General features: G+C 44.8%; 1 protein-coding gene across 1 annotated transcript in view; it reads right to left on the reverse strand.

Annotated features, from left to right (window-relative positions):
• Positions 1-25,933, reverse strand: part of LOC126213164 (speckle-type POZ protein-like) — a 79,112-nt gene that overhangs the window by 4,754 nt on the left and 48,425 nt on the right. Inside the window, exon 2 of the mRNA XM_049940786.1 lies at positions 10,599-11,184. Within this exon, the coding sequence (XP_049796743.1) occupies positions 10,599-11,173 (575 nt within the window). The 5' untranslated portion in view covers positions 11,174-11,184. The remainder of the gene's footprint in view (positions 1-10,598; positions 11,185-25,933) is intronic.

A 25,933-nucleotide genomic window follows, 5' to 3' on the forward strand; every position in this document is an offset into this window, starting at 1 on the left:
GAGGGTAGGAGCGAGGGCGAGGAATGCGGTGTCATCAGCATATTGCAAGAGGTGTACTGGAGGGGGGGGTTGGGGCATATCCGCCGTGTACAGGAGGTAGAGGAGAGGGGAGAGCCCTGGGGCACACCTGCAGAGGGGTAGAAGGTGTGGGAATTGGCATGATGGATGGTAACATAGGAGGGGCGGTGGGAGAGGAAGGAGGCCACCAGACGGATGTAGTTGATAGGAAGGGCGTAGGTTTGGAGTTTAAACAGGAGACCGGGATGCCAGACACGGTCGTAGGCCTTTTAGAGGTCAAAGTGAGACAAAAATGGCGGAGCGACGGGAGTTAAGCTGGAGGGAGAGGAGGTGAGTGAGGTGGAGGAGTTGGTCATCAGCAGAGAAGGAAGGTCGAAAGCCACATTGGGTGTTTGGGAGGAGGTGGTTTTGGTGGAGATGGATGTCCCGTGAAAGGATGGATTCCAAGAGCTTGCTGAACACCGATGTGAGACAGATAGGACGATAGGAAGAGGCATCAGATGGAGGCTTGTTGGGTTTGGAGAACATCAGGATACGGGAGGTTTTCCACAGGTGAGGATAGAAGCCAGTGGCAAGGATGACATTGTAGAGGGTGGCAAGGATGGAAAGGAAGGAGGGAGGGCAGTGTTTGAGGTGGCGGTAGGTAATGCAGTCGTGGCCGGGAGCAGTGTTGTGTTTAGTGCGGAGTGTGAGGCTGATGTCCTGTGTAGCGATGGGAGTGTTAAGTGCAGATGGTGGGGTGTGGCCCAAGTACTGGAAGCTAGGAGCAAGGGGAGGAACAGAGGTATTCGTACGGTCCATGACATCAGGGAAGAGGGAATAATCAAAGTGGGGATCATCTGGGAAGGAAAAAACATCAGAGGTAGGAGGCAAAGTGGTTGGCCTTACTGAGGTTGTCAGGAAAGGGACGGTCATTAAGGAGGAGAGGGTACTGGGGGGTGGGGCGGTTCCCAGTAAGGCGGTGGAAAGCAGACCAATACTTGGAAGAGTTTATGGGGAGTGTGGTGTTGAGTTGTGTACATGTCCGGCGCCAGGCATGGCGTTTCTTCACAACAAGCAGGTTGCGGATGTGTCGTTGTACTTGCCGGTGGCGGGTAAGCGTATCCCGGTCACGAGTGCGGAGAAAAGAGCGGTAGAGGTGGCGGGACTCTCGAAGGAGAAGGACGGCCTGTGGAGGCAGGGTGGGGCGGTGAGGGTGGATGGCTTTGGTGGGGATACGGGTGGCGACGGCGTCAGACAAGGTCTGGTGCAGGAAGGCAGCAGTGTGAGAGATGTCATCAGGAGAATGGAGGGTAAGGTCGTGGCCATCAACCTGGGTGTGAATGGAGTCCTGGTAGGCATCCCAGTTGGCACGGGAGTAATCATGGACAAGTTTAGGAGGGACATCAGGGCGAGGAGCGTTGCGGGGATGGCGACCATTAGAGATAGTGAGGAGAACAGGAGCATGGTCACTGCCAATGAGGTCAAGGACATCTGCGGTGATGCGCCCAAGGAGGTTGGGAGAGGCAAGGACCACATCAGGAGTGGTGTTGGATTCGGGTCGGGTGTGTTGAGGCAGGGGAACCAGGTCTCCCTGGAGAGTGGTGAGAAACTGATGCCACCTCTGGAGGTTGGCAGGATCACGGCTGTGGATATTGAGGTCGGCGGCAATCACGTAGGTGGAGAAGGTGCGGTCAATGTGGGCCAGGAAACGGTACGGGATGGGGGTGCGAGGGCTGACATAAATGGTGGCACAGGTGATGGTAAGGGTGGGGAACAAGAGGCTGAGGGTGAGATGCTCGGCAGGATTGATAAGGAGAGGTTGGGGCTGGACAGGGAGGTGCTTGAGGTGGCCTATAGCAACTCCGCCACGCACCAAAGGGTACGGGTTATCGGTGCGGTGTAGGGTGTAAGGAGCCGTGGAGACGGAGATACGGGGTTGAAGGAAGGTTTCATTTAGGACGAAGGCATCCACGCGGTGCTGACGGAGGGTGTGGAGGAAGAGGAGTTTGTGGGTGGGCAGGGAGCGAAATAAACTTGGTTTGTAGAATTACAGGAGCTAGTCTACATTCTTAGATTGAAAACTCGGGAAAAACCACAGCCGATCATGGTCTACAGTCAGCAGTGTGACGAATGCATTTCGCGCGCAGAGCTCTAGCCGAACGCAGATCAGCGTCATTCACGTCACCGAAGATACAGCGTTGCCAATTCCGTGACATGGACAGGTCAGTTAGCATTGGAGCGTCGCCTGCGACGTCTGTTGACAGACGGTTGCCTCTTTCGCCCTAAGGACGGTCAATCTGTTTCTTACGTGATCTGGGGTAACACGAACGTGTATTAGGTTCGATGGTTCGAGTCCGACTCGAGCTTCACTTTTGTAGTACGACTGTAAATTCTGCGATATTCAAAAGATTTGCACCTACACTAATTGTTCTCGCTGCAAAAGCAACGTCTCACCACTACGCAGGTTAACTGCCAAATGGAGTCTGGCTGTGTGTCTGCAGCTCGAAGCATCAAAAAAGTGCAGAGTAGTCCCGGGTACCTTACCACATTGCGTGTATAAGGGATTTTGAAAATCACGATAGGCATATATTTTCAGCAGAATTCTATGCATTTCTTCGTTTACTTGTGGATAGTTATAAATAATAACTTAATTTCATTAAAATAGTAAGTAGTCAAATAACATGAAATTCACTAAAACTTCATGCAAATACACGTGGTTTTTTTAAAAATTATTATCTCTCAAATGTCAAAAATTAAATAATGTGACCAGTGACAAAAAATCTAGACTACAAATTAAGTCAACACTCACTTCATACACATTTGTCATATGAGGCTCCAACACTAACCCCTTACCCCACATAAAACGTGCCTTGTTGTTTTCCTATGATTCTCGTTTTTGTCCGTGATATACCGACGCTACAGCGATCATTTTTAGCACGTTAGTGTCAGTCCTACACACAGATACATGTTTTACAGACATACTAAAGGTGTACAATGTTGAAGTAAAGCTGTGATCGCAATATCGTGGCCTCTCTTTGTGAGTAAAAAGTCTGTATTTCCCACATTTATATACACACACTAGCAGATAACCGAATTTCACTTTTAGTGAGACTGCATGCGTCAGATAAGTTCAATTTGAAATTCTGCCTTACAGTATTTTATGGTTCTTCTAGTTTTCCCATAATCCTTCACTGATTGTGTCCAGCTTTGTGCATACTGTGATATCGCGAGTTTTTGAACAATTGTTAATCGGTGAAGAATTTGTACCATATCGCCAATTCTAACTTACGCTTCCTGCAAATTTGTAGCACGGGTATCCTCATTCAGAAACAATTACTCCCTAATTTTATTTCATATTTACCCGGTAAAAAATATATTTTACAGAATTTTCAAATGTTTTCGAGTGTATGTAACGTATTTCGTAACATTGTGAACTACAGCTGTGTCTTCTATCAACTTCGGCAGAAATATGTTTTATAAAATCGTGTCCCCCCCCCCCCCCCCCCCCCAAGATTCCAGTGTAAGTACTTGCATGGCATGACTAGCGAAAAAATTCTATTTCTTCAGTCCAGTGATTTCAAATCATGTTTACAGTTGTGACATACACTTGTTATCGTCGTCGTCTTCGGACTGTAGACTCGTTTGATGCAGCTAGAAACTAGTGATAGGAACAACCGAATGAAGACTGTCGATTCAGTTGGTTGCTGGAAGACAATCGACTCATTTAGTTGTTTTACGTATTGGTTCACTTATTCATTCATTATTTTACGTGAAACCAGTTTATGCGAGCTACCAAATATAGACTGATTCGTTCGTTTCAACTCAAACAACCACACTTTAGTATTTTAGTTCACTAAACTATCTATTCATTGTTGTGGGAGAAACCGGTCTTGTCATGATTTACAACTGATTAATATAGTGCTACGGATTAAGTTCCTCCAGCTGCAGTTAACACATAACTAATTAAGCTGATGTATTCCTGGCAGTAGAAATTTGAGCATGAAAGTTGCATTTGGGATACTGGAAGAAGGAAAGAATATCGCCATATTTTCGTGACCGATGGCATTCTGTTTGTTGAAAAGGTGTGATAATGTCCATTTATTAAAATTCATTTGTATCTAGCACGAAATTATTTAGCTATATACATATGGAAGACAAATATAATGTGCTGAAAGTTATATTATACCCAGGCACACAACATGCCTGCATTTTACACTCCCTGAAAAGTAGCAGGTATAACATTTCACAGCCATGAAGAGGTACTATTGACTGGAAGAGACAACTGGAATCACCTGACCCTTGCCACATTCACTTTGAGCAGAAAGTTTCGCTCGTTTTGGCACTGTTAAACTATTGTAATCGGCTGTAATCTGCTTTAACTCCTGTCACTGCTATTGTCTTTTTTATATTTACTTTTTAATGGGGGGAAATAAGTAGCAATTTGTTCAGTTTTTTGTCGATGTTTAGAAATAAGCGTTTACTTAATCGTGAACTTTGCGACTGGATCAGAATGCTGTATTGCTCAGTAGCATGTGAACAGAAGAAAGCATATGATTGGATAATAAAGAATCCTCAAAATAAATTCAGTATGGTATACAGTACTGCAAACGTGATTCATATCCTAAAACTGTATCAATTAAAGAACTTCAAAGAAAATTAACAAATAACGACAAATATTTCTTGCGAAAAAGTGCTTCCAGCAAGTGACTAAGCTTGAAAAGCGCAATTAAACAAATTATGTCATCCCAGAATTTACCGAAAGAGAATTATCTGTGACGGGTGAAAATCAGTAGAGAGAGAGAGAGAGAGAGAGAGAGAGAGAGAGAGAGAGAGAGAGAGAGAGAGAGAGAGAGAGAGGGAGGGAGGGAGGGAGGGAGGGGGGCGGCAGAAATTCAATTACTATAGATAAAAAATGTTTCATTTGTTTAAACATTAATTTAAAATGTAGCCCCAGGTATTAAACTTTTAAAACCTACCAAGTATTGATATTTAATACCAGAAGTAAGAAAAATTAAATAAATATATAAATTTGGATAATACTTCGTTTTTAGAAATATATATTTTTTATTTTCTCTTTGAAATAGGATACGTTATTCCAAGAAAAGGGCAACCAAAGAAGATACGTTATTTGTGTCTAAGAAAGTTGGCAGCCAGTAATAGCTCATGAACAACCAAAAAGGCTAAAGAACTACACAAGTGAAAATACTCAAACCTGTTACGTGAATGTGTCTACTCAAACGCTTGTGTCAATTGATTGTTTGACATTAAATGAAACCACTCAAACCCAGAAATGGGTGACAAGCATTCCTATAGCTGATGTGGGCACAGAGATAAGTTTTATTTGGTTGCTTCATTCAAATGGAAAACCTTCTGTACGAAGAACAACTGACTGGCCAATCCCTTTTTAAAACCATTCGGTTGACCCATCACCACTTCAAGCGGTTATGATGTTCAGAGGTCATGCACAGATGACTCCCATTTTTGTCAATGAAGGACAGCCCCAGATGATGAACTAAAATGATGGGCTTGGTGACAACTGACAGCTCGATGGCTGACTGGTACTGGAAGGAAAGGTTCGTGGAGAATCAGAATGCGAGTTAATGTACGAGGGTTGGAACTTTTAATAGTGGCAACTATTTATTTGCACCTCGCACAAAACTGATACGTTTTCAAGGTTTTATCGACCTTCAAAGTAGTCACCAGCATTGTGTATAACCCGTTGCCAGCTATGTGGAAGTCGTAGGATACTCTTAGCAGTGCCAGTTGTGTTGACAGTTCGAGCGGCGCGGTCTATTTCCGGACGAATTTGTAGCAGTTCTGAAGCGGATGCTGTGAAGTGTTTCCTTCAGTTTAGAAATCGATCTGAACTCGCGAGGGCTTAAGTCAGGGGAGTGCGCGCGCACACGTGCAAACAACCAAAAAATTAATTACATAATTTTTCTCTTTAGAGGCGATTATTAGAGCTCAGTGACTACCCCTCACATAAGGGTGTACAGTAGCTGTTCCTGATGGCTAGTCAGGTGAGCAAAATTAATTGACGAGGTTGTACACTAGTCAGTTCCACATTGCCACATACAGGGTGGCGCACGAAATGTGTTACCATTTGGTTTTTGAATACAAACTTTATTGTCAATACAATCTGAAAGGAACATATACTACAGTGAAGAGCCGTCCATGGAGATTTGTTCAAACTCAGCACATGCTGAATATGTCCACCATTTCGTTTCCTAACTTGCTTCAAACGAACACTGAAGTTAGTGATTACCCTACGGCACATGTCTTCCGTAATTTCACTGCAAGCTTGAAGAATAAGTCTTCTGAGCTCTATTAAATCATGTGGACGTTTCGGGAAATTTTTTTCCTTTAGGTACCCCCAAAGAAAAAACTCACATCGATTGAGGTCTGCCGGCGGAAGTGGCCGTGCGGTTCTAGGCGCTACAGTCTGGAACCGCGAGACCGTTACGGTCGCAGGTTCGAATCCTGCCTCGGGCATGGATGTGTGTGATGTCGTTAGGTTAGTTAAGTTTAACTAATTCTAAGTTCTAGGGGACTAATGACCTCAGAAGTTGAGTCCCATAGTGCTCAGAGCCATTTGAAGCATTTCATTGAGGTCTGGGGTATTGGGGGGCCAATTTTTTCCGTCACTGAAACGACCTGGAAACCTGAGTGGATGATCCGCACGTCGAAGTGCTCGTGTAAAAACTCCAACACAGAGTTTGCAGTATGTGGCCTTGCTCCATCTTGCACGAACCACAGCGTGTTGAAGGGCAAGGCAGTAGCAAGAAGCTGTGGAATGGAGCTATTGCGGAACATGCTCAAATAACGCTCGCTGTTCACAGTTTCTTCAAAGAAAAAGGGTCCGTGACTGGAAATTGCTGCCCACACTGTAATCCTCGGAGCATAATGCTGTCGTTCATGAAGCACTTGTGGGTTTTCAGTGCCCCAAAATCGTACATTTTGTTTTTTAACCACACCGCCTAAATGAAAATGCGCCTCGTCTGAAAACCAAACGTTGTTGAGAGTTTCTTCCCTATCCTCCGCCCACTGAGCAAACAGTAGTCTCTGCTGCTCGTGTTCTTCAGTGAGCTTCTGTGCACAGGTCATCTTGTACGGGTACATACGGAGGTCACTTTTAAGGATGCGTTGAACGGAGCGTCTGGATATTCCCACTGCTGCCTTTCTACACGATTTCCCGGGACTTGTCTGTTCAGCAACTCGTACCACTTCAATATTGTCCGGCGAACAAACCGGCTTAGGCCGAGGTCTCTTCGCTTCCAATACTGTTCCATCCTGTACAAATTTATCGTACAAACTGTGGATCGTCTTCTTGCAAGGGACCCATCGTGTGTTAAACTGTTGTCGAAAACGCCTCTGAGTCACAACAGGGCTTTTCATTTTACGAAAAAGTAACACAATTGCCGATCGTTGCTGTGTCTTAAGTCTTCCATTGTCAGCCATTGCTGCTTACTAGTCTCCTAGCGGCAGTATCGTGAATTACACGTCATTTTTTTTAATTATTTACACGTCACGTTCCGTAGGACCAAATTTTCAAGGTCATGGAACGTGTCAGTACATGAACTTACAACATAAAAGTAATAACACATAAAAATAAATGTTCATGAACCTGACAAAAAGTCTTTCCATGCGTTTAAGTAAACGCTATCAGCAATACAAAAGAATCAGCTTAATTTTTCAAGGAACTCCTCGACAGAATAGAAGGAGTGACCCATGAGGAAACTCTTCAGTTTCGATTTGAAAGCGCGTGGATTACTGCTAAGATTTTTGAATTCGAGTGGCAGCTTATTGAAAACGGATGCAGCAGTATACTGCATACCTTTTTGCACAAGAGTTAGGGAGGTCCGATCCCGATGGAGGTTTGATTTCTGCAGAGTATTAACCGAATGAAAGCTGCTTATTTTTGGGAATAAACTAATATTGGTAACAAGAAATGACAATGAGGAATATACATATTGAGAGGCCAGTGTCAAAATACCCAGACTCGTGAACAGAGGTCGACAAGAGGTTCGTGAACTCACACCACTTATTGCCCGAACCGCCCGTTTCTGAGCCAAAAATATCCTTCTAGAATGGGAACAGTTACCCCAAAACATAATACCATACGACATAAGTGAATGAAAATAAGCAAAGTAGACTAATTTACGTGTCGAACTATCACTCACTTTTGATACCGTTCGAATAGTAAAAATGGCAGTATTAAGTTTTTGAACATGATCCTGAACGTGGACTTTCCACGACAGCTTACTATCTATCTGAAGACCTAGAAATTTGAACTGTTCAGTTTCACTAATCATATGCCCGCTCTGTGAGTTTAAAACGTTAAGTTTTGTTGAGTTGTGTGTCAGAAACTGTTAAAAACTGAGTCTTACTGTGATCTAACGTTAGTTTATTTTCTACAAGCCATGAACTGAGGTCATGTACTGCACTATTTGAAACCGAGTCAGTGTTGCACACAACATCCATTACTACCAAGCTAGTGTCATCAGCAAACAGAAATATTTTAGAGTTACCCATAATACTAGAGGGCATATCATTTATACAGGGTTTTACAAAAAGGTACGGCCAAACTTTCAGTAAACATTCCTCACACACAAAGAAAGAAAATATGTGGACATGTGTCCAGATACACTTACTTTCCATGTTCGAGCTCATTTTAATACTTCTCTTCAAATCACATTAATCATGGAATGGAAACACACGGCAATAGAACGTACCAGCGTGACTTCAAACACTTTGTTACAGGAAATGTTCAAAATGTCCTCCGTTAGTGAGGATACGTGCATCCACCCTCCATCGCACGGAATCCCTGATGCGCTGATGCAGCCCTGGAGAATGGCGTATTGTATCACAGCCGTCCACAATACGAGCACGAAGAGTCTCTACATTTGGTACCGCGGTTGCGTAGACAAGAGCTTTCAAATGCCCCCATAAATGAAAGTCGAGAGGGTTGAGGTCAGGAGAGCGTGGAGGCCACGGAATTGGTCCGCCTCTACCAATCCATCGGTCACCGAATCTGTTGTTGAGAAGCGTACGAACACTTCGATTGAAATGTGCAGGAGCTCCATCGTGCATGAACCACATGTTGTGTCGTACTTGTAAAGGCACATGTTCTAGCAGCACAGGTAGAGTATCCCGTATGAAATCGTGATAACGTGCTCCATTGAGCGTAGGTGGAAGAACATGGGGCCCAATCGAGACATCACCAACAATGCCTGCCCAAACGTTCACAGAAAATCTGTGTTGATGACGTGATTGCACAATTGCGTGCGGATTCTCGTCAGCCAACACATGTCGATTGTGAAAATTTACAATTTGATCACGTTGGAATGAAGCCTCATCCGTAAAGAGAACATTTGCACTGAAATGAGAATTCACACATTGTTGGACGAACCATTCGCAGAAGTGTACCCGTAGAGGCCAATCAGCTGCTGATAGTGACTGCACACGCTGTACATGGTACGGAAACAACTGGTTCTCCCGTAGCACTCTCCGTACAGTGACGTGGTCAACGTTACCTTGTACAGCAGCAACTTCTCTGACGGTGACATTAGGGTTATCGTCAACTGCACGAAGAATTGCCTCTTCCATTGCAGGTGTCCTCGTCGTTCTAGGTCTTCCCCAGTCGCGAGTCACAGGCTGGTATGTTCCGTGCTCCCTAAGACGCCGATCACTTGCTTCGAACGTCTTCCTGACGGCACACCTTCGTTCTGGAAATCTGTCTCGATGCAAACGTACCGCGCCACGGCTATTGCCCCGTGCTAATCCATACATCAAATGGGCATCTGCCAACTCCGCATTTGTAAACATTGCACTGACTGCAAAACCACGTTCGTGATGAACAGTAACTTGTTGATGCTACGTACTGATCTGCTTGATGCTAGTACTGTAGAGGAATGAGTCGCATGTCAACACAAGCACTAAAGTCAACATTACCTTCCTTCAACTGGGCCAACTGGCGGTGAATCGAGGAAGTACAGTACATACTGACCAAACTAAAATGAGCTCTAACATGGAACTTAAGCGTTTCCGGACACATGTCCACATAACATCTTTTCTTTATTTGTGTGTGAGGAATGTTTCCTGAAAGTTTGGCTGTACCTTTTTGCAACACCCTGTATAAACAAGGAACTCATTTCTTTTTCCAAGCTCTGCTGGTACTGCTGTAGAGATCCCAGCGGGATATCTAATGTGTGTCGTAAATTGTGAAAGAAACAATTGATAACACATTTCGTGCGCCACCCTGTAGGAGGACGACGGTTCAATCCCGCGTCCGGACATCCTGATTTAGGTTTGCCGTGATTTCCCTTAAATCTCTCCAGGCAAATGCCGGGATGGTTCCTTTGAACGGGTACGGCCGACTTACTTCCCCATCCTTCCCTAATCCGATGAGACCGATGACCTCGCTGTTTGGCCTGTTCCCCCAAACAACCCAACCCAACCCAACCACCCTGTAGATTGGGACCTTTCTACATGAAGCATGCAATCACAGTTTCTGAAGACCTGTTTGGCGTTGTACTGAGACCAATTCATTGTAGTATGCGGAGCTTTCAAACACAAACACACACACACGTTATCCCAACCTGATTCCCAGTGGAGCTGGCGGCAGAAGCTCCGCCAACTGGCCGCAGATCTCCGCTGCGACGTCTGCGTTCCCCCTCAGCAGCTGCGTCCAGCCAGTGGTGGCCATCACCGCAGGGCGGCTGGCCACAAACTTCACAGCGGTGGTCTTCAATCCCGGACAGCGGTGGAGAACGGCGAGGGCGGCGGTGGCGGCGGCGTTGTCCACGGTGATGTCCCGCGCCAGCTGCTCCTCGCACCTCTTCCTCAGCAGCGGCAGGTTGTACTTCTCGGCGGCCTCCAACAGCTCGGCCGCCATGCTCCCCAGCTGTGGCACTGTCTCCGTGTACATGAACAGCACCATCTGGCGCACCACAGCTTCCTGCATGTCGGTTATCTCCACGCGCCGGCTGAGGGCTTCGCGCATGTCACTCCGCAACATCGCGGCAAAGACTGGGCTCCTCGCTGCCAGAATCAGACTGTGGGCCGCCAACTCCGAGTCGCCGACCACCAGCGTCACGTCAGCGCCATCCCCGGACTCCATCAGCGCCAGCATGTCACTTGCAAAGCTGCCTTCCTCACGCTTCGTATCCGCCATTCAGGTCGAGCCTGAAAAATACGCAGCATATCAGCGGTGGAATTTTCTCAGTGATGCTGTACAGCAGGGGTCTCCAAACTACGGCCCGCGGGCCGAAACCTGCTCACGTTAGCTGGCCGGACATCCCTCGCATCCGGCCCGCGACTGGACAGTTGTGCGACTGGGTTCGTGATTTCCTGTCAGGAAGGTCGCAGTTCGTAGCAATAGACGGCAAATCATCGAGTGAAACTGAAGTGGTATCAGGTGTTCCCCAGGGAAGCGTCCTGGGACCTCTGCTGTTCCTGATCTATATCAATGACCTGGGTGACAATCTCAGCACTCAGTCGTCACTATCCTACTATCCCCCCCCTCCCTGACCCAGCCACCTCCTCGCCCCCAACTCATCGTCACTACCCTATTATACCCCCCCCCCTCCCTGGCCCAGCCACCTCACCCCCACTCAGTTGTCACTACCCTGCTATCCCCCCCTCCCAGCTACCTCCACACCCCCCACTCAGTCATCACTACCCTACTATCCCCCCCTCCATGATCCAGCCACCTCATCACCCCCCACTCAATCGTCACTACCCTACTGTCCCCCCCTCCCAGACCCAGCCACCTCGTCACCCACACTCAGTCGCCACTTCAATCATGTTCTGGTACTGCTGCTCACAGTTTGGCTTCAGTTACCCGAGACTGCAGCCAGATGTGAAAGTTGTGTTTGCACGAGTGTGTGTGTGCATGCTCGTGTGTCATCTAGTTTTCACGACAGCTTTATTTGTGACACTTTTTGGCATGCCTATCTGCAACTCAGCATCTCCACTATATGGTGAGTGCCAACTTCCGTTTTCATAATACAGGGCGAGTCAAAAGTCTTTGGACACCTTTCGCATTCAGGAGGACGACGGTTCGATCTGCGTGCGGCCATCCTGATCTAGGTTTTCCGTGATTTGCCTAAATCGCTCCAGGCAATTGCCGGGATGGTTTCTCTGAAAGGGCACGGCCGACTTCCTTCCCTGTCCTTCCCTAACCCGATGAGACCAATGACCTCGCTGTCTGGTCTCCTTCCCCCAAAACAACCCAACCCAACCCAACCCTTGGACACATTCATAAGTTGGAAGATTAAAGGGAAAATTGAAATGTGATGATGGGAACATTGGTTTGACGTGGGGCCGCAACTTTTGGAGTGAATGTCATACATGGCCGCCATCTTGAAATCCGCCATTTTGGATTCAAGTCATTTTTTTAAGTGAGTAAGAGGGGTGTATGACACATCAAGTAACACTCGCTTGAGCTCTGGAATTGAGTGGTGTAATTTGTTTTTGCCTATCTTGTACAGTTTAGGAATTATTAATGTGGTTGCGGCGATTACAGTTGTGCATTGCACGGGATGGACAACACGTCGACCATGTGTTGTAGCATTCGGTATGAAGGTACTTTCCCAACTTTCAACATTAATAACCTCTAAACTGTTCAAGGTAGACAAAAACAAATTACACCACTAAATTCCAGAGCTGAAACGAGTGTTATTTGAAGTGTCACACACCCCCCTTCCCATTTAAAAAAAAATATAGACTTGAATCCAAAATGGCGAATTTCAAGATGGCGGCCATGAATGACATTCACTCCAAACATTGCGGCCCCACGTCAAACCTATGTTAACATCATCACATTTAAATCTTCCCTTCAATCTTCCAACTTATGGAGGTGTCCAAGTACTTTTGACTCGCCCTGTATTGTGCAAACAATGATAGGATTATGTATTTGCGCTACCATCAGGTAAATATTAGTGCATGCAATGTAAGTTGAAGTGCAGTAGCCCCTTAAGGGTATCAGCGAGCGGAATATACAGGATGTGATCAAAAGTAACAGGTCACCCCCAAAAACGTACGTTTTTCATATTAGGTGCATTGTGCTGCCACCTACTGCCGGGTACTCCATATCGGCGACCTCAGTAGTCACTAGGCATTGTAAGAGAGCAGAATGGGGCGCTCTACGGACTCACGGACTTCGAATGTGGTTAGGTGTTCAGGTGTCACTTGTGTGACACGTCTGTGCGCGAGATTTCCACACTCCTAAACATCCCTAGGTTCACTGTTTCCAATGTGATAGTGAAGTGGAAACGTGAAGGGACACGTACAGCACAAAAGCGTACAGGCCGACCTCGTCTGTTGACTGACAGAGACCGCTGACAGTCGTAGAATGTCGTAATGTGTAATAGGCAGACGTCTATCCGGATAATCACACAGGAATTCCAAACTGCATCAGGGTCCACTGCAGGTTCGCGGCGCACGAGGCGGAGGGTCAATGTGGAGGCTGGCCGTGTGGCATCGCCCGCTCAGCCTGTGAGTGGACATGTGGCCGCTCCTTCAGCAAGGTCCGAGCAGGCACACGGGGGGAGGGGTTTATTAGTTATTGGGAGCTCCAACGTTAGGCGGGTGATGGAGCCCCTTAGGGAAATAGCGGGAAGGTCGGGAAAGAAGGCCAGTGTTCACTCTGTCTGCTTGCCGGGGGGTCTCATCCGAGATGTGGAGGAGGCCCTACCGGCGGCGATAGAGAGCACTGGGTGCACCCGACTGCAAATTGTTGCTCATGTCGGCACCAATGACTCCTGCCGTCTGGGTTCAGAGGTCATCCTCAGTTCGTACAGGCGGTTGGCGGAGTTGGTGAAGGCGGAAAGCCTCGCTAGCGGGGTGGAATCAGAGCTAACTATTTGTAGTATCGTTCCCAGAACCGATCGCGGTCCTCTGGTTTGGAGCCGAGTGGAAGGCTTAAACCAGAGGCTCAGACGATTCTGCGGAGATCTGGGGTGCAAATTTCTCGACCTCCGCTATCGGGTGGAGAAATGTAGGGTCCCCCTGAATAGGTCAGGCGTGCACTACACGCCGGAAGCGGCTGCAAGGGTAGCGGAGTACGTGTGGAGTGCACATGGGGGTTTTTTAGGTTAGAGAATCCCCTCCCTAGGCCCGACAAGACGCCTCCTGAGACTCGACAAGGTAGGAGTAGGCAAAATGCAACAGGGAATAACAATATTAATTTGCTAATAGTAAACTGCAGGAGCGTCTATAGAAAGGTCCCAGAACTACTCTCATTAATAAACGGTCACAACGCCCATATAGTACTAGGGACAGAAAGTTGGCTGAAACCAGACGTAAACAGTAATGAAATCCTAAACTCGGATTGGAATGTATACCGCAGAGACAGGCTGAACAGTGAAGGGGGAGGCGTGTTTATAGCGATAAGAAGTGCAATAGTATCGAAGGAAATTGACGGAGATCCGAAATGTGAAATGATTTGGGTGAAGGTCACGGTTAAAGCAGGCTCAGACATGGTAATTGGATGTCTCTATAGGCCCCCTGGCTCAGCAGCTGTTGTGGCTGAGCACCTGAAGGATAATTTGGAAAATATTTCGAGTAGATTTCCCCACCACGTTATAGTTCTGGGTGGAGATTTTAATTTGCCGGATATAGACTGGGAGACTCAAACGTTTATAACGGGTGGCAGGGACAAAGAATTCAGTGAAATTTTTTTAAGTGCTTTGTCTGAAAACTACCTTGAGCAGTTAAACAGAGAACCGACTCGTGGCGATAACATATTCGACCTTCTGGTGACAAACAGACCCGAACTATTTGAAACAGTTAACGCAGAACAGGGAATCAGCGATCATAAAGCGGTTACGGCATCGATGATTTCAGCCGTAAATAGGAACATTAAAAAGGGTAGGAAGATTTTTCTGTTTAGAAAAAGTGACAAAAAGCAGATTTCAGAGTACCTGTTGGCTCAACACAAAAGTTTTGTCTCAAGTACAGATAGTGTTGAGGATCAGTGGACAAAGTTCAAAACCGTCGTACATTATGCGTTAGATGAGTATGTGCCAAGCAAGATCGTAAGAGATGGAAAAGAGCCACCGTGGTACAACAACCGAGTTAGAAAACTGCTGCGGAAGCAAAGGGAACTTCACAGCAAACATAAACATAGCCAAAACCTTGCAGACAAACAAAAATTAAGCGAAGCGAAATGTAGTGTGAGGAGGGCTATGCGAGAGGCGTTCAATGAATTCGAAAGTACAGTTCTATGTACTGACTTGGCAGAAAATCCTAAGAAATTTTGGTCTTATGTCAAAGCGGTAGGTGGATCAAAACAAAATGTCCAGACACACTGTGACCAAAATGGTACTGAAACAGAGGATGACAGACTAAAGGCCGAAATACTAAATGTCTTTTTCCAAAGCTGTTTCACAGAGGAAGACTGCACTGTAGTTCCTCCTCTAGATTGTCGCACAGATGACAAAATGGTAGATATCGAAATAGACGACAGAGGGATAGAGAAACAATTAAAATCGCTCAAAAGAGGAAAGGCCTCTGGACCTGATGGGATACCAGTTCAGAGTACGCGAAGGAACTTGCCCCCCTTCTTGCAGCGGTGTACCGTAGGTCTCTAGAAGAGCGTAGCGTTCCAAAGGATTGGAAAAGAGCACAGGTCATCCCCGTTTTCAAGAAGGGACGTCGAACAGATGTGCAGAACTATAGACCTATATCTCTAACGTCGATCAGTTGTAGAATTTTGGAACACGTATTATGTTCGAGTATAATGACTTTTCTGGAGACTAGAAATCTACTCTGTAGGAATCAGCATGGGTTTCGAAAAAGACGATCATGTGAAACCCAGCTCGCGCTATTCGTCCACGAGACTCAGAGGGCCATAGACACGGGTTCACAGGTAGATACCGTGTTTCTTGATTTCCGCAAGGCGTTCGATAGTTCCCCACAGTCGTTTAATGAACAAAGTAAGAGCATATGGACTATCAGACCTGTGTGATTGGATTGAGGAGTTCCTAGATAACAGGACGCAGCATGTTATTCTCAATGGAGAGAAGTCTTCCGAAGTAAGAGTGATTTCAGGTGTGCCGCAGGGGAGTGTCATAGGCCCGTTGCTATTCACAATATACATAAATGACCTGGTGGATGACATCGGAAGTTCACTGAGGCTTTTTGCGGATGATGCTGTGGTGTATCGAGAGGTTGTAACAATGGAAAATTGTACTGAAATGCAGGAGGATCTGCAGCGAATTGACGCATGGTGCAGGGAATGGCAACTGAATCTCAATGTAGACAAGTGTAATGTGCTGCGAATACACAGAAAGATAGATCCTTTATCATTTAGCTACAAAATAGCAGGTCAGCAACTGGAAGCAGTTAATACCATAAATTATCTGGGAGTACGCATTAGGAGTGATTTAAAAGGGAATGATCATATAATGTTGATCGTCGGTAAAGCAGATGCCAGACTGAGATTCATTGGAAGAATCCTAAGGAAATGCAATCCGAAAACAAAGGAAGTAGGTTACAGTACGCTTGTTCGCCCACTGCTTGAATACTGCTCAGCAGTGTGGGATCCGTACCAGATAGGGTTGATACAAGACATAGAGAAGATCCAACGGAGAGCAGCGCGCTTCGTTACAGGATCATTTAGTAATCGCGAAAGCGTTACGGAGATGATAGATAAACTCCAGTGGAAGACTCTGCAGGAGAGACGCTCAGTAGCTCGGTACGGGCTTTTGTCAAAGTTTCGAGAACATACCTTCACCGAAGAGTCAAGCAGTATATTGCTCCCTCCTACGTATATCTCGCGAAGAGACCATGAGGATAAAATCAGAGAGATTAGAGCCCACACAGAGGCATACCGACAATCCTTCTTTCCACGAACAATACGAGACTGGAATAGAAGGGAGAACCGATAGAGGTACTGAAGGTACCCTCCGCCACACACCGTCAGGTGGCTTGCGGAGTATGGATGTAGATGTAGATGTACTATGAAAGTTTGGCCAGAGGTGAAATAACTTGGATTTTATGGTCGAGTGGCTGCTCACAAGCCACACTTCACGCCGGTAAATGCCAAACGACGCCTCGCTTGGTGTAAGGAGCGCAAACATTGGACGATTGAACAGTGGAAAAACGTTGTATGGAGTCACGAATCACGGTACACAATGTGGCGATCCGTTGCTAGGGTGCGGGTATGGCGAATGCCCGGTGAACGTCATCTGCCAGCGTGTGTAGTGACAACAGTAAAATTCGGAGACAATGGTGTTACAGTGTGGTCTTGTTTTTCATGGATGGGGCTTGCACCTCTTGTTGTTTTGCGTGGCACTACCACAGCACAGACCTACAATGATGTTTTAAGCACCTTCTTGCTTCCCACTGTCGAAGAGCAATTCGGGGATGGCGATTGCATCTTTCAACACGATCGAGCACCTGTTCATAATGCACGGCCTGTTGCGGAGTGGTTACACAACAATAAGATCCCCGTAATCGACTGATCTGCACAGAGTCCTGACCTGAATCCTATATAAGACCTTTAGGATGTTTTGGAACGCCGACTTCGTGCCAGGCCTCACCAACCGACATCGATACCTCTCCTCAGTGCAGCACTCCATCAAGAATGGGCTGCCATTCCCAAAGAAACCTTCCAGCACCTGATCGAACGTATGCCTGCTGGGGTGGAAGCTGTCACTTAGGCTAAGGACGGACCTACACCTGAATTCCAGCATTACTGATGGAGGGCTTCACAAACTTGGAAGTCATTTTCAGTCGTGTGTCCGGATACTTTTGATCACGTAGTGTACCTTACGTGTGCCGGCTTCAGCGAAATGTCAGTACAAGCATTATAATCAGAGGTATGCTCGCTTCAAATGGTTCAAATGGCTCTGAAAAATACGGGACTTAACATCTGAGGTCATCAGTCCCCTACAACTTAGGACTACTTAAACCTAACCAACCTAAGGACATCACAAACATCCATGCCCGAGGCAGGATTCGAACCTGGGACCACAGCGGTCACGTGGTTGCAGACTGAAGCGCCTACAACCAATCGGCCACACTGGCCGGTTATGCTCACTTCACTTTAAATTCGGGTGCACATAGTGTAAGCCAAGACGTGCTGGTCTCATCACTGGCACAATACAGATGGAGCACATCATGTGCTCCCCACCATGTGCAAGTGTAGGAAAATTGCTCGTGCAGAAACATCAGTAGCATGCCTGATACTGTGACAGTGCACAGACTAAACAAACAGATAAAGATACTTCAAAACATTTAGTTCTCTTTAAAGAAACTATACACAATCTTGAACTTAAAAAATCAAAAATCTAAAACTATCACAGTTGCAATGATGTTTTGAAAAGAAACAGCAATACACAAGAAATGTGACTACCTACATTCTCGAGAACTCGCAGCCATTAGACATATGATATGCAGACTCCGCAAAAGACCTTTAATCAGAAATAACTATCGAAAAGAGCTAAGCACCACCACCATAGCATAGCATAAAGCAATGGATACTGTAGTATACCGGTTATCGTCATTGTAAATTTTATTGTCTTGCGAATCAAGTATTGTGATCATAAATTATTTATCTTGTAAATAAGGACTTACTTAGTTGCGCTGAGCAAATAGCGACTGTAACAGTTAATACCCATGAGAAATATGACTCAAGACATACATCTACATCTACATCCATACTCCGCAAGCCACCTGACGGTGTGTGGCGGAGGGTACCCTGAGTACCTCTATCGGTTCTCCCTTCTATTCCAGTCTCGTATTGTTCGTGGAAAGAAGGATTGTCGGTATGCTTCTGTGTGGGCTCTAATCTCTCTGATTTTATCCTCACGGTCTCTTCGCGAGATATACGTAGGAGGGAGCAATATACTGCTTGACTCTTCAGTGAAGGTATGTTCTCGAAACTTTAACAAAAGCCCGTAGCGAGCTACTGAGCGTCTCTCCTGCAGAGTCTTTCACTGGAGTTTATCTATCATCTCCATAACGCTTTCGCGATTACTAAATGATCCTGTAACGAAGCGCGCTGCTCTCCGTTGGATCTTCTCTATGTCTTGTATCAACCCTATCTGGTACGGATCCCACACTGCTGAGCAGTATTCAAGCAGTGGGCGAACAAGTGTACTGTAACCTATTTCCTTTGTTTTCGGATTGCATTTCCTTAGGATTCTTCCAATGAATATGTCTGGCATCTGCTTTACCGACGATCAACTTTATATGATCATTCCATTTTAAATCACTCCTAATGCGTACTCCCAGATAATTTATGGAATTAACTGCTTGCAGTTGCTGACCTGCTATTTTGTAGCTAAATGATAAGGGATCTATCTTTCTGTGTATTCGCAGCACATTACACTTGTCTACATTAAGATTCAGTTGCCATTCCCTGCACCATGCGTCAATTCGCTGCAGATCCTCCTGCATTTCAGTACAATTTTCCATTGTTACAACCTCTTGATATACCACAGCATCATCCGCAAAAAGCCTCAGTGAACTTCCGATGTCATCCACAAGGTCATTTATGTATATTGTGAATAGCAACGGTCCTACGACACTCGGCTGCGGCACACCTGAAATCACTTCGGAAGATTTCTCTCCATTGAGAATGACATGCTGCGTTCTGTTATCTAGGAACTCTTCAATCCAATCACACAATTGGTCTGATAGTCCATATGCTCTTACTTTGTTCATTAAACGACTGTGGGGAACTGTATCGAACGCCTTGCGGAAGTCAAGAAACACGGCATCTACCTGTGAACCCGTGTCTATGGCCCTCTGAGTCTCGTGGACGAAAAGCGCGAGCTGGGTCTCACACGACCGTCTTTTTCGAAACCCATGCTGATTCCTAGTCTCCAGAAAAGTCATTATACTCGAACATAACACGTGTTCCAAAATTCTACAACTGATCGACGTTGGAGATATAGGTCTATAGCTCTGTGCATCTCTTCGACGTCCCTTCTTGAAAACGGGGATGACCTGTGCCCTTTTCCAATCCTTTGGGACGCTACGCTCTTCTAGAGACCTACGGTACACCGCTGCAAGAAGGGGGGCAAGTTCCTTCGCGTACTCTGTGTAAAATCGAACTGGTATCCCATCAGGTCCGGCGGCCTTTCCTCTTTTGAGCGATTTTAATTGTTTCTCTATCCCTCTGTCGTCTATTTCGATATCTACCATTTTGTCATCTGTGCGACAATCTAGAGAAGTAACTACAGTGCAGTCTTCCTCTGTGAAACAGCTTTGGAGAAAGACATTTAGTGTTTCGGCCTTTAGTCTGTCATCCTCTGTTTCAGTACATGAACATTATCTAAGTGGCTGCGAGAGAGCCAGGCACTCCTTGGCTCACAGTGTTACTCCATGAGCAGAATATTATTACTTGCGCCCTCCGCCTGCGTAGCGTAGCGGTGGCGTTACCGCCTACGTCGCAGGGGGCCCGGATTCGATTCTCGGCAGGGGACTGGGTGTTGTGTGTCCACCATTTTCATCATCATTTACTCGCCAAGTCGCCGAAGTGTCGTCAACTAAAGAGGACTCCCAATATGGCGGCCAAACTGCTCCGAATGGAGCCTCCCGGCCAACAATGCCATTCGATCATTTCATTTCATTACCTGCGTTAATTCAATGTGAACTCTTTTTCTGAGAGCTCTTATGAGGACGTACATATCTGGTGACTAGCCCCTTTTGTGTTATAAAGCGTTGTTGGCAGGCGCCATTGCTGATTCTGCGAGTCGTAGAAAGTTACATTGGCGTCAGCGACGCAAATATTGCCAGAATAATTTGTTCATCCATGACAAAGTATACTTCTCTTACAAGAACGTACCTTGTACGTCATCGCAAAACTACAGACTCATCAGCTGACAGCCTACTGCACTGCCTTCCCTTGTAAGTCACGTGATTCGAAGGAGTAAGCCGAGTTTATTACGCGCTGTGTGGAGTGGAATTGACAGCTAAAGTTTTTCTCATGTATATCTGAAAGCAAGCCCTGATTTTAACAATTAAACAATTTGCATAATAGCTATGACACATGTAGTAGTACAGTTAACACAATTTCTCTGAAATTCACAATATTAAAGCGATAGTTTTGTGTTTACATCTGGTCAGGTCAAACGTGTCCACAGTTCTGTTTACATGCAACAGAATTCCATTCTCCAATGAATAATCGTTTGAGTTGCACTGTGAGTCTTTTAGTTCGCCGCTTTCACAGGTGCAGAAGACAAAATATCAGTTTGGCTGGCAGCACTGCGTTTCTGGCGCGTCCTCAACCAAACGCGTGCAATGTTTTGTTAGGATTTTATAAGAAATGACATCCGTGTATATCCACAATGTCCGGCGTTTACGTAGAATAAGCGTTTGTATTTTGTCATTTTTGCCTCCGTACAGTGATGCCGGTATTTGAAGCAAGCAAAAGATTGGCAGTTTACATTGAATGAACCTCCCGAGGGAACTTTACTGGTTAACTCAACAAGAACTGGTTTTACATGTTGTGTATGACGCAATGAGAAGCAGATTTGCACTTCGATGGACTTTCGCATTTGCACACAAACTCAGTATCTGCTGGAAGCGTTCTCCAGTGCTGCTAAGTCGTGGAGGAGAAGAATATCAATCTGTAACACCACAGCTCTAATGCTGTACTGATTTTGTTTTGCCTTCATTTTATTTAATGTTACATCATTGAGCTTCTATAAATGTGTTTGTTTGAATAGGTAACATAAAACTGTATACTCCTTTCTTTGTTAAAACTTTGATGTCATGATTTGATTGTATGCTGTGTAGCATATCTCTCGTTTAAGTGCTTTGTCCCATTTGGAGGGAACAAAACTTACTGTATATAATTGTAATTTTGTGTAAATAATTTTTTGTAGACATGTTAATATGTGCAAATGTTGTGTGTTATTCAATGCGTTTGTTTGCTGTTATGTAAACTGCTGATCCTCACTTAGGAATCTTAGTAATTTTGTGTGTAAGAGGTAGTGTGGTTCCCCTCGGGAACGGAAATATGTAGCGCGCGAATTGTGGTTGGCTTAGGTGGAAAAGGTGGAACTGATAGTCAGTCGGAGACGAGCCAGCAGTCGGAGACGAGCTGCAAGTCCGTGCACTGCCATTATAAAGGTGCATGTTGTGCTGATTCAGAGAGAGGCTTTTCCTGCTTCTTTCCAAGGCCTCGGATGGATGAATAAATAGCTGGAATTTGTATCTATCATCGCCACCAAGAAATGACAGAGTCCAGCAATTCTGCCTATAATTCCACCTACCAACATGCAGATGCCACCACATTGCGCAATCATTGCAACGTAATACTATAAGGATGTACAGTGAAGGATCAGCTTAATGGATGTGTTATTGTGCTGAAATATAAGGTAATGTGTATCTGAATTTATGTACCTACCTTGATTTTTCTCCTCGTCATAACACCTCTCAGGGTCCTCTCCGTTTGAACTAAAGTGATTACCGAGTGTCCTTACTGAAAGTACGTTAAAACCCAGTTTGCTAATTAATGCCTATTGGACAGAGTAAAGTTAAAGTCAATGTGGTAAGAGAGTGAGTTCGAGTTAATGATGCTTGCTGAATATAATTTTCCTATTAAAACTGCTATTTAAAGTACTGTAGCCAACTGTTAAATTAAAGTTCTTGAAACTGAGGCTTCTAAAGTTTTGCTTAGCTAATGATCAAATTGATACCTACAGTAAATTCTGAAAGGTGAGTCAGTTCTTGAAATTTTATTAACATTGTGTTTCGAAGTAGAAAAAGTGGAAAACTGCATAGTAGGAAATTATATGTTCATGAGTACTAAGTGTTTGTCTCTTTAGTGTGCATATTATCAGTATAAAGACCATTCAGTTTGTATAAGTCCTGAAAGTGACAGTGTTTTTCTGTACATGTTATAATTTTACAAATAGCTAGTGCTGCTCCAGTTGTTAGCTTCAATCTTAAAACATATGTGTGTCAGAGTTCAGTGCACTCGCGTGTGGCCAAGTCTAGGTTGTGTTTGTCTGTTATAATTACTAATAAATATTTTCTTGAACGAGAATGTTAATCATTCTCATGCCTAATTAGGCTGGCGACCAGTTTCGTTATTCATTAAACAATATAGCTAGGCAAAATCTTGTTTGTTACTATTCCAATATTTACGTAATTCTGACTTTCATTTTCGATAAGCCACATCCGTTAGGAACAACACGGTCAACATAACAAAATTCCTCTCAGAGGGTAACACTGCTCTGTTGCTTTGTACCATAATTGCTTTTACAAAATAGTTTTATGTTGCAACCTGTTTCTGGCATTGAGGTTATGGTGCAGTAGTAGCAGACGGTAGTGTTATAAATCCAGCAGTCTGAACCTGTTTCCAAGAGATTTTTGGTACATATTTAAACTGGTACATGCACTAACGGTAACTGCTCTGCCACCGTAACAAATAAGGACTGTGATTACATACCTCATCCAGCTTCTTACACTTTGTATTTGGCTAGGAAACTGAACAAAAAACTGGATGCCAGTTTCGGCAAATTTCATCATGTTCTAAAGTTTCTAATTCTGGTAACTTGAAAACCAAAATAGTTCGTCTATGATACCCAACGATCACGTTTAAATGTGCAAAGTGGGCGAGAAAGTATTAGACAAATGTCAATTTTTAACGTGGAAAACCCTCTGAAGAAATTAATTATCTCAGTTTTGTGGGACAAAACGAATCATGTTTTTCTTTTCCTCCAGCTGAATAAACATGTTTCAAACAAAGTCCTCTCCTTATAATCACATTCGTCAACTAAAAAAATCATACTCACTGAGTATTTTAAAATAAATCCTCTCATTAGAAGTTTTCACACAAAAACAATTTTACTTAGTAAGACAGAGATTTAGGAACCAGGCTTTAAATTGTAAGACATTTCCAGGTGTGGACTCTGACCACAATCTGTAGATTAAAACTGAATAAACTGCAAAAAGTTGGGAATTTAAGGAGATGGGACCTGGATAAACTGAAAGAACCACAGGTTGTAGAGTGTTTCGGGGAGAGCATACGGGAACAATTGACAGGAATGGGGGAAAGAAATACAGTAGAAGAAGAATGGGTAGCTCTGAGGGATGAAGTGGTGAAGGCGGCAGACGATCAAGTAGGTAAAAAGACGAGGGCTAATAGAAATCCTTGGGTAACGGAAGAAATATTGAATTTAATTGATGAAAGGAGAAAATATCAAAATGCAGTAAATGAAGCAGTTCTAAGCAAAGAAGGGAAAGCAGAAAGGTGGAAGGAGTATATAGAGGGTCTATACAAGGGCGGTGTACTTGAGGACAATATTATGGAAATGAAAGAGGATGTAGATGAAGATGAAATGGGAGATATGATACTGCGTGAAGAGTTTGACAGAGCACTGAAAGACCTGAGTTCAAACAAGGCCCCGGGAGTAGACAACATTCCATTGGAACTACTGACGGCTTTGGGAGAGCCAGTCATGACAAAACTCTACCATCTGGTGAGCAAGATGTATGAGAGAGGCGAAATACCCTCAGACTTCAAGAAGAATATAATAATTCCAATCCCAAAGAAAGCAGGTGATGACAGATGTGAAAATTACCGAACTATCAGTTTAATAAGTCACAGCTGCAAAACACTAACGCGAATTCTTTATAGACGAATGGAAAAACTGGTAGAAGCAGACCTCGGGGAAGATCAGTTTGGATTCCTTAGAAATGTTGGAACACGTGAGGCAATACTGACCTTACGCCTTATCTTAGAAGAAAGATTAAGGAAAGGCAAACCTATGTTTCTAGCATTTGTAGACTTGGAGAAAGATTTGACAATGTTGACTGGAATACTCTCTTTCAAATTCTGAAGGTGGCAGGGTTAAAAAACAGGCAGCGAAAGGCTATTTACAATTTGTAGAGAAACCAGATGGCAGTTGTAAGAGTCGAGGGGCATGAAAGGGAAGTAGTTGGGAAGGGAGTGAGACAGGGTTGTAGCCTCTCCCCGATGTCATTCAGTCTGTATATTGAGCAAGCAGTAAAGGCACAAAAGAAAAATTCGGAGTAGGTATTAAAATCCATGGAGAAGAAATAAAAACTTTGAGGTTCACCGATGACATTGTAATTCTGTCAGAGACAGCAAAGGACTTGGAAGAGCAGTTGAACGGAATGAACAGTGTCTTGAAAGAAGGGTATAAGATGAACATCATCAAGAAAAGCAAAACGAGGATCATGGAATGTAGTCGAATTAAGTCGGGTGATGCTGAGGGAATTAGATTAGGAAATGAGACGCTTAAAGTAGTAAAGGAGTTTTGCTATTTGGGGAGCAAAATAACTGATGATGGTCGAAGTAGAGAGGATATAATATATAGACTGGCGATGGCAAGGAAAGCGTTAACATCGAGTATAGATTTAAGTGTCAGGTAGTCGTTTCTGAAAGTATTTGTATCGAGTGTAGCCATGTATGGAAGTGAAACATGGACGATAAATAGTTTTGACAAGGACAGAATAGAAGCTTTCGATATGTGGTGCTACAGAAGAATGCTGAAGATTAGATGGGTAGATCACGTAACTAATGAGGAGGTATTGAATAGAATAAGGGAGGAGTTTGTGGCACAACTTGACAAGAAGAAGGGACCGGTTCGTAGGGCATGTTCTGAGGTATCAAGGGATCACAAATTTAGCATTGGAGGGCAGCGCGGAGGGTAAAGATCGTATAGGGAGACCAAGAGATGAATACATTAAGCAGATTCAGAAGTGTGTAGGTTGCAGTAGGTACTGGGAGATGAAGCAGCTTGCACAGGATAGAGTAGCATGGAGAGCTGCATCAAACCAGTCTCAGGACTGAAGACCACAACAACAACAGTCAGTGATTTTACATTTGTTTTGGAAACAGAGTTATGTACATATGTCAGGGCACCTACAGCTGCAGAAGTCAAGTTCAAAAAGGGTTCAAACGGCTCTGAGGGCTATGGGACTTAACATCTGAGGTCATCAG

The sequence above is a fragment of the Schistocerca nitens genome, chromosome 11 (genome assembly GCF_023898315.1).
Source record: "Schistocerca nitens isolate TAMUIC-IGC-003100 chromosome 11, iqSchNite1.1, whole genome shotgun sequence".
NCBI lineage: Eukaryota > Metazoa > Arthropoda > Insecta > Orthoptera > Acrididae > Schistocerca > Schistocerca nitens.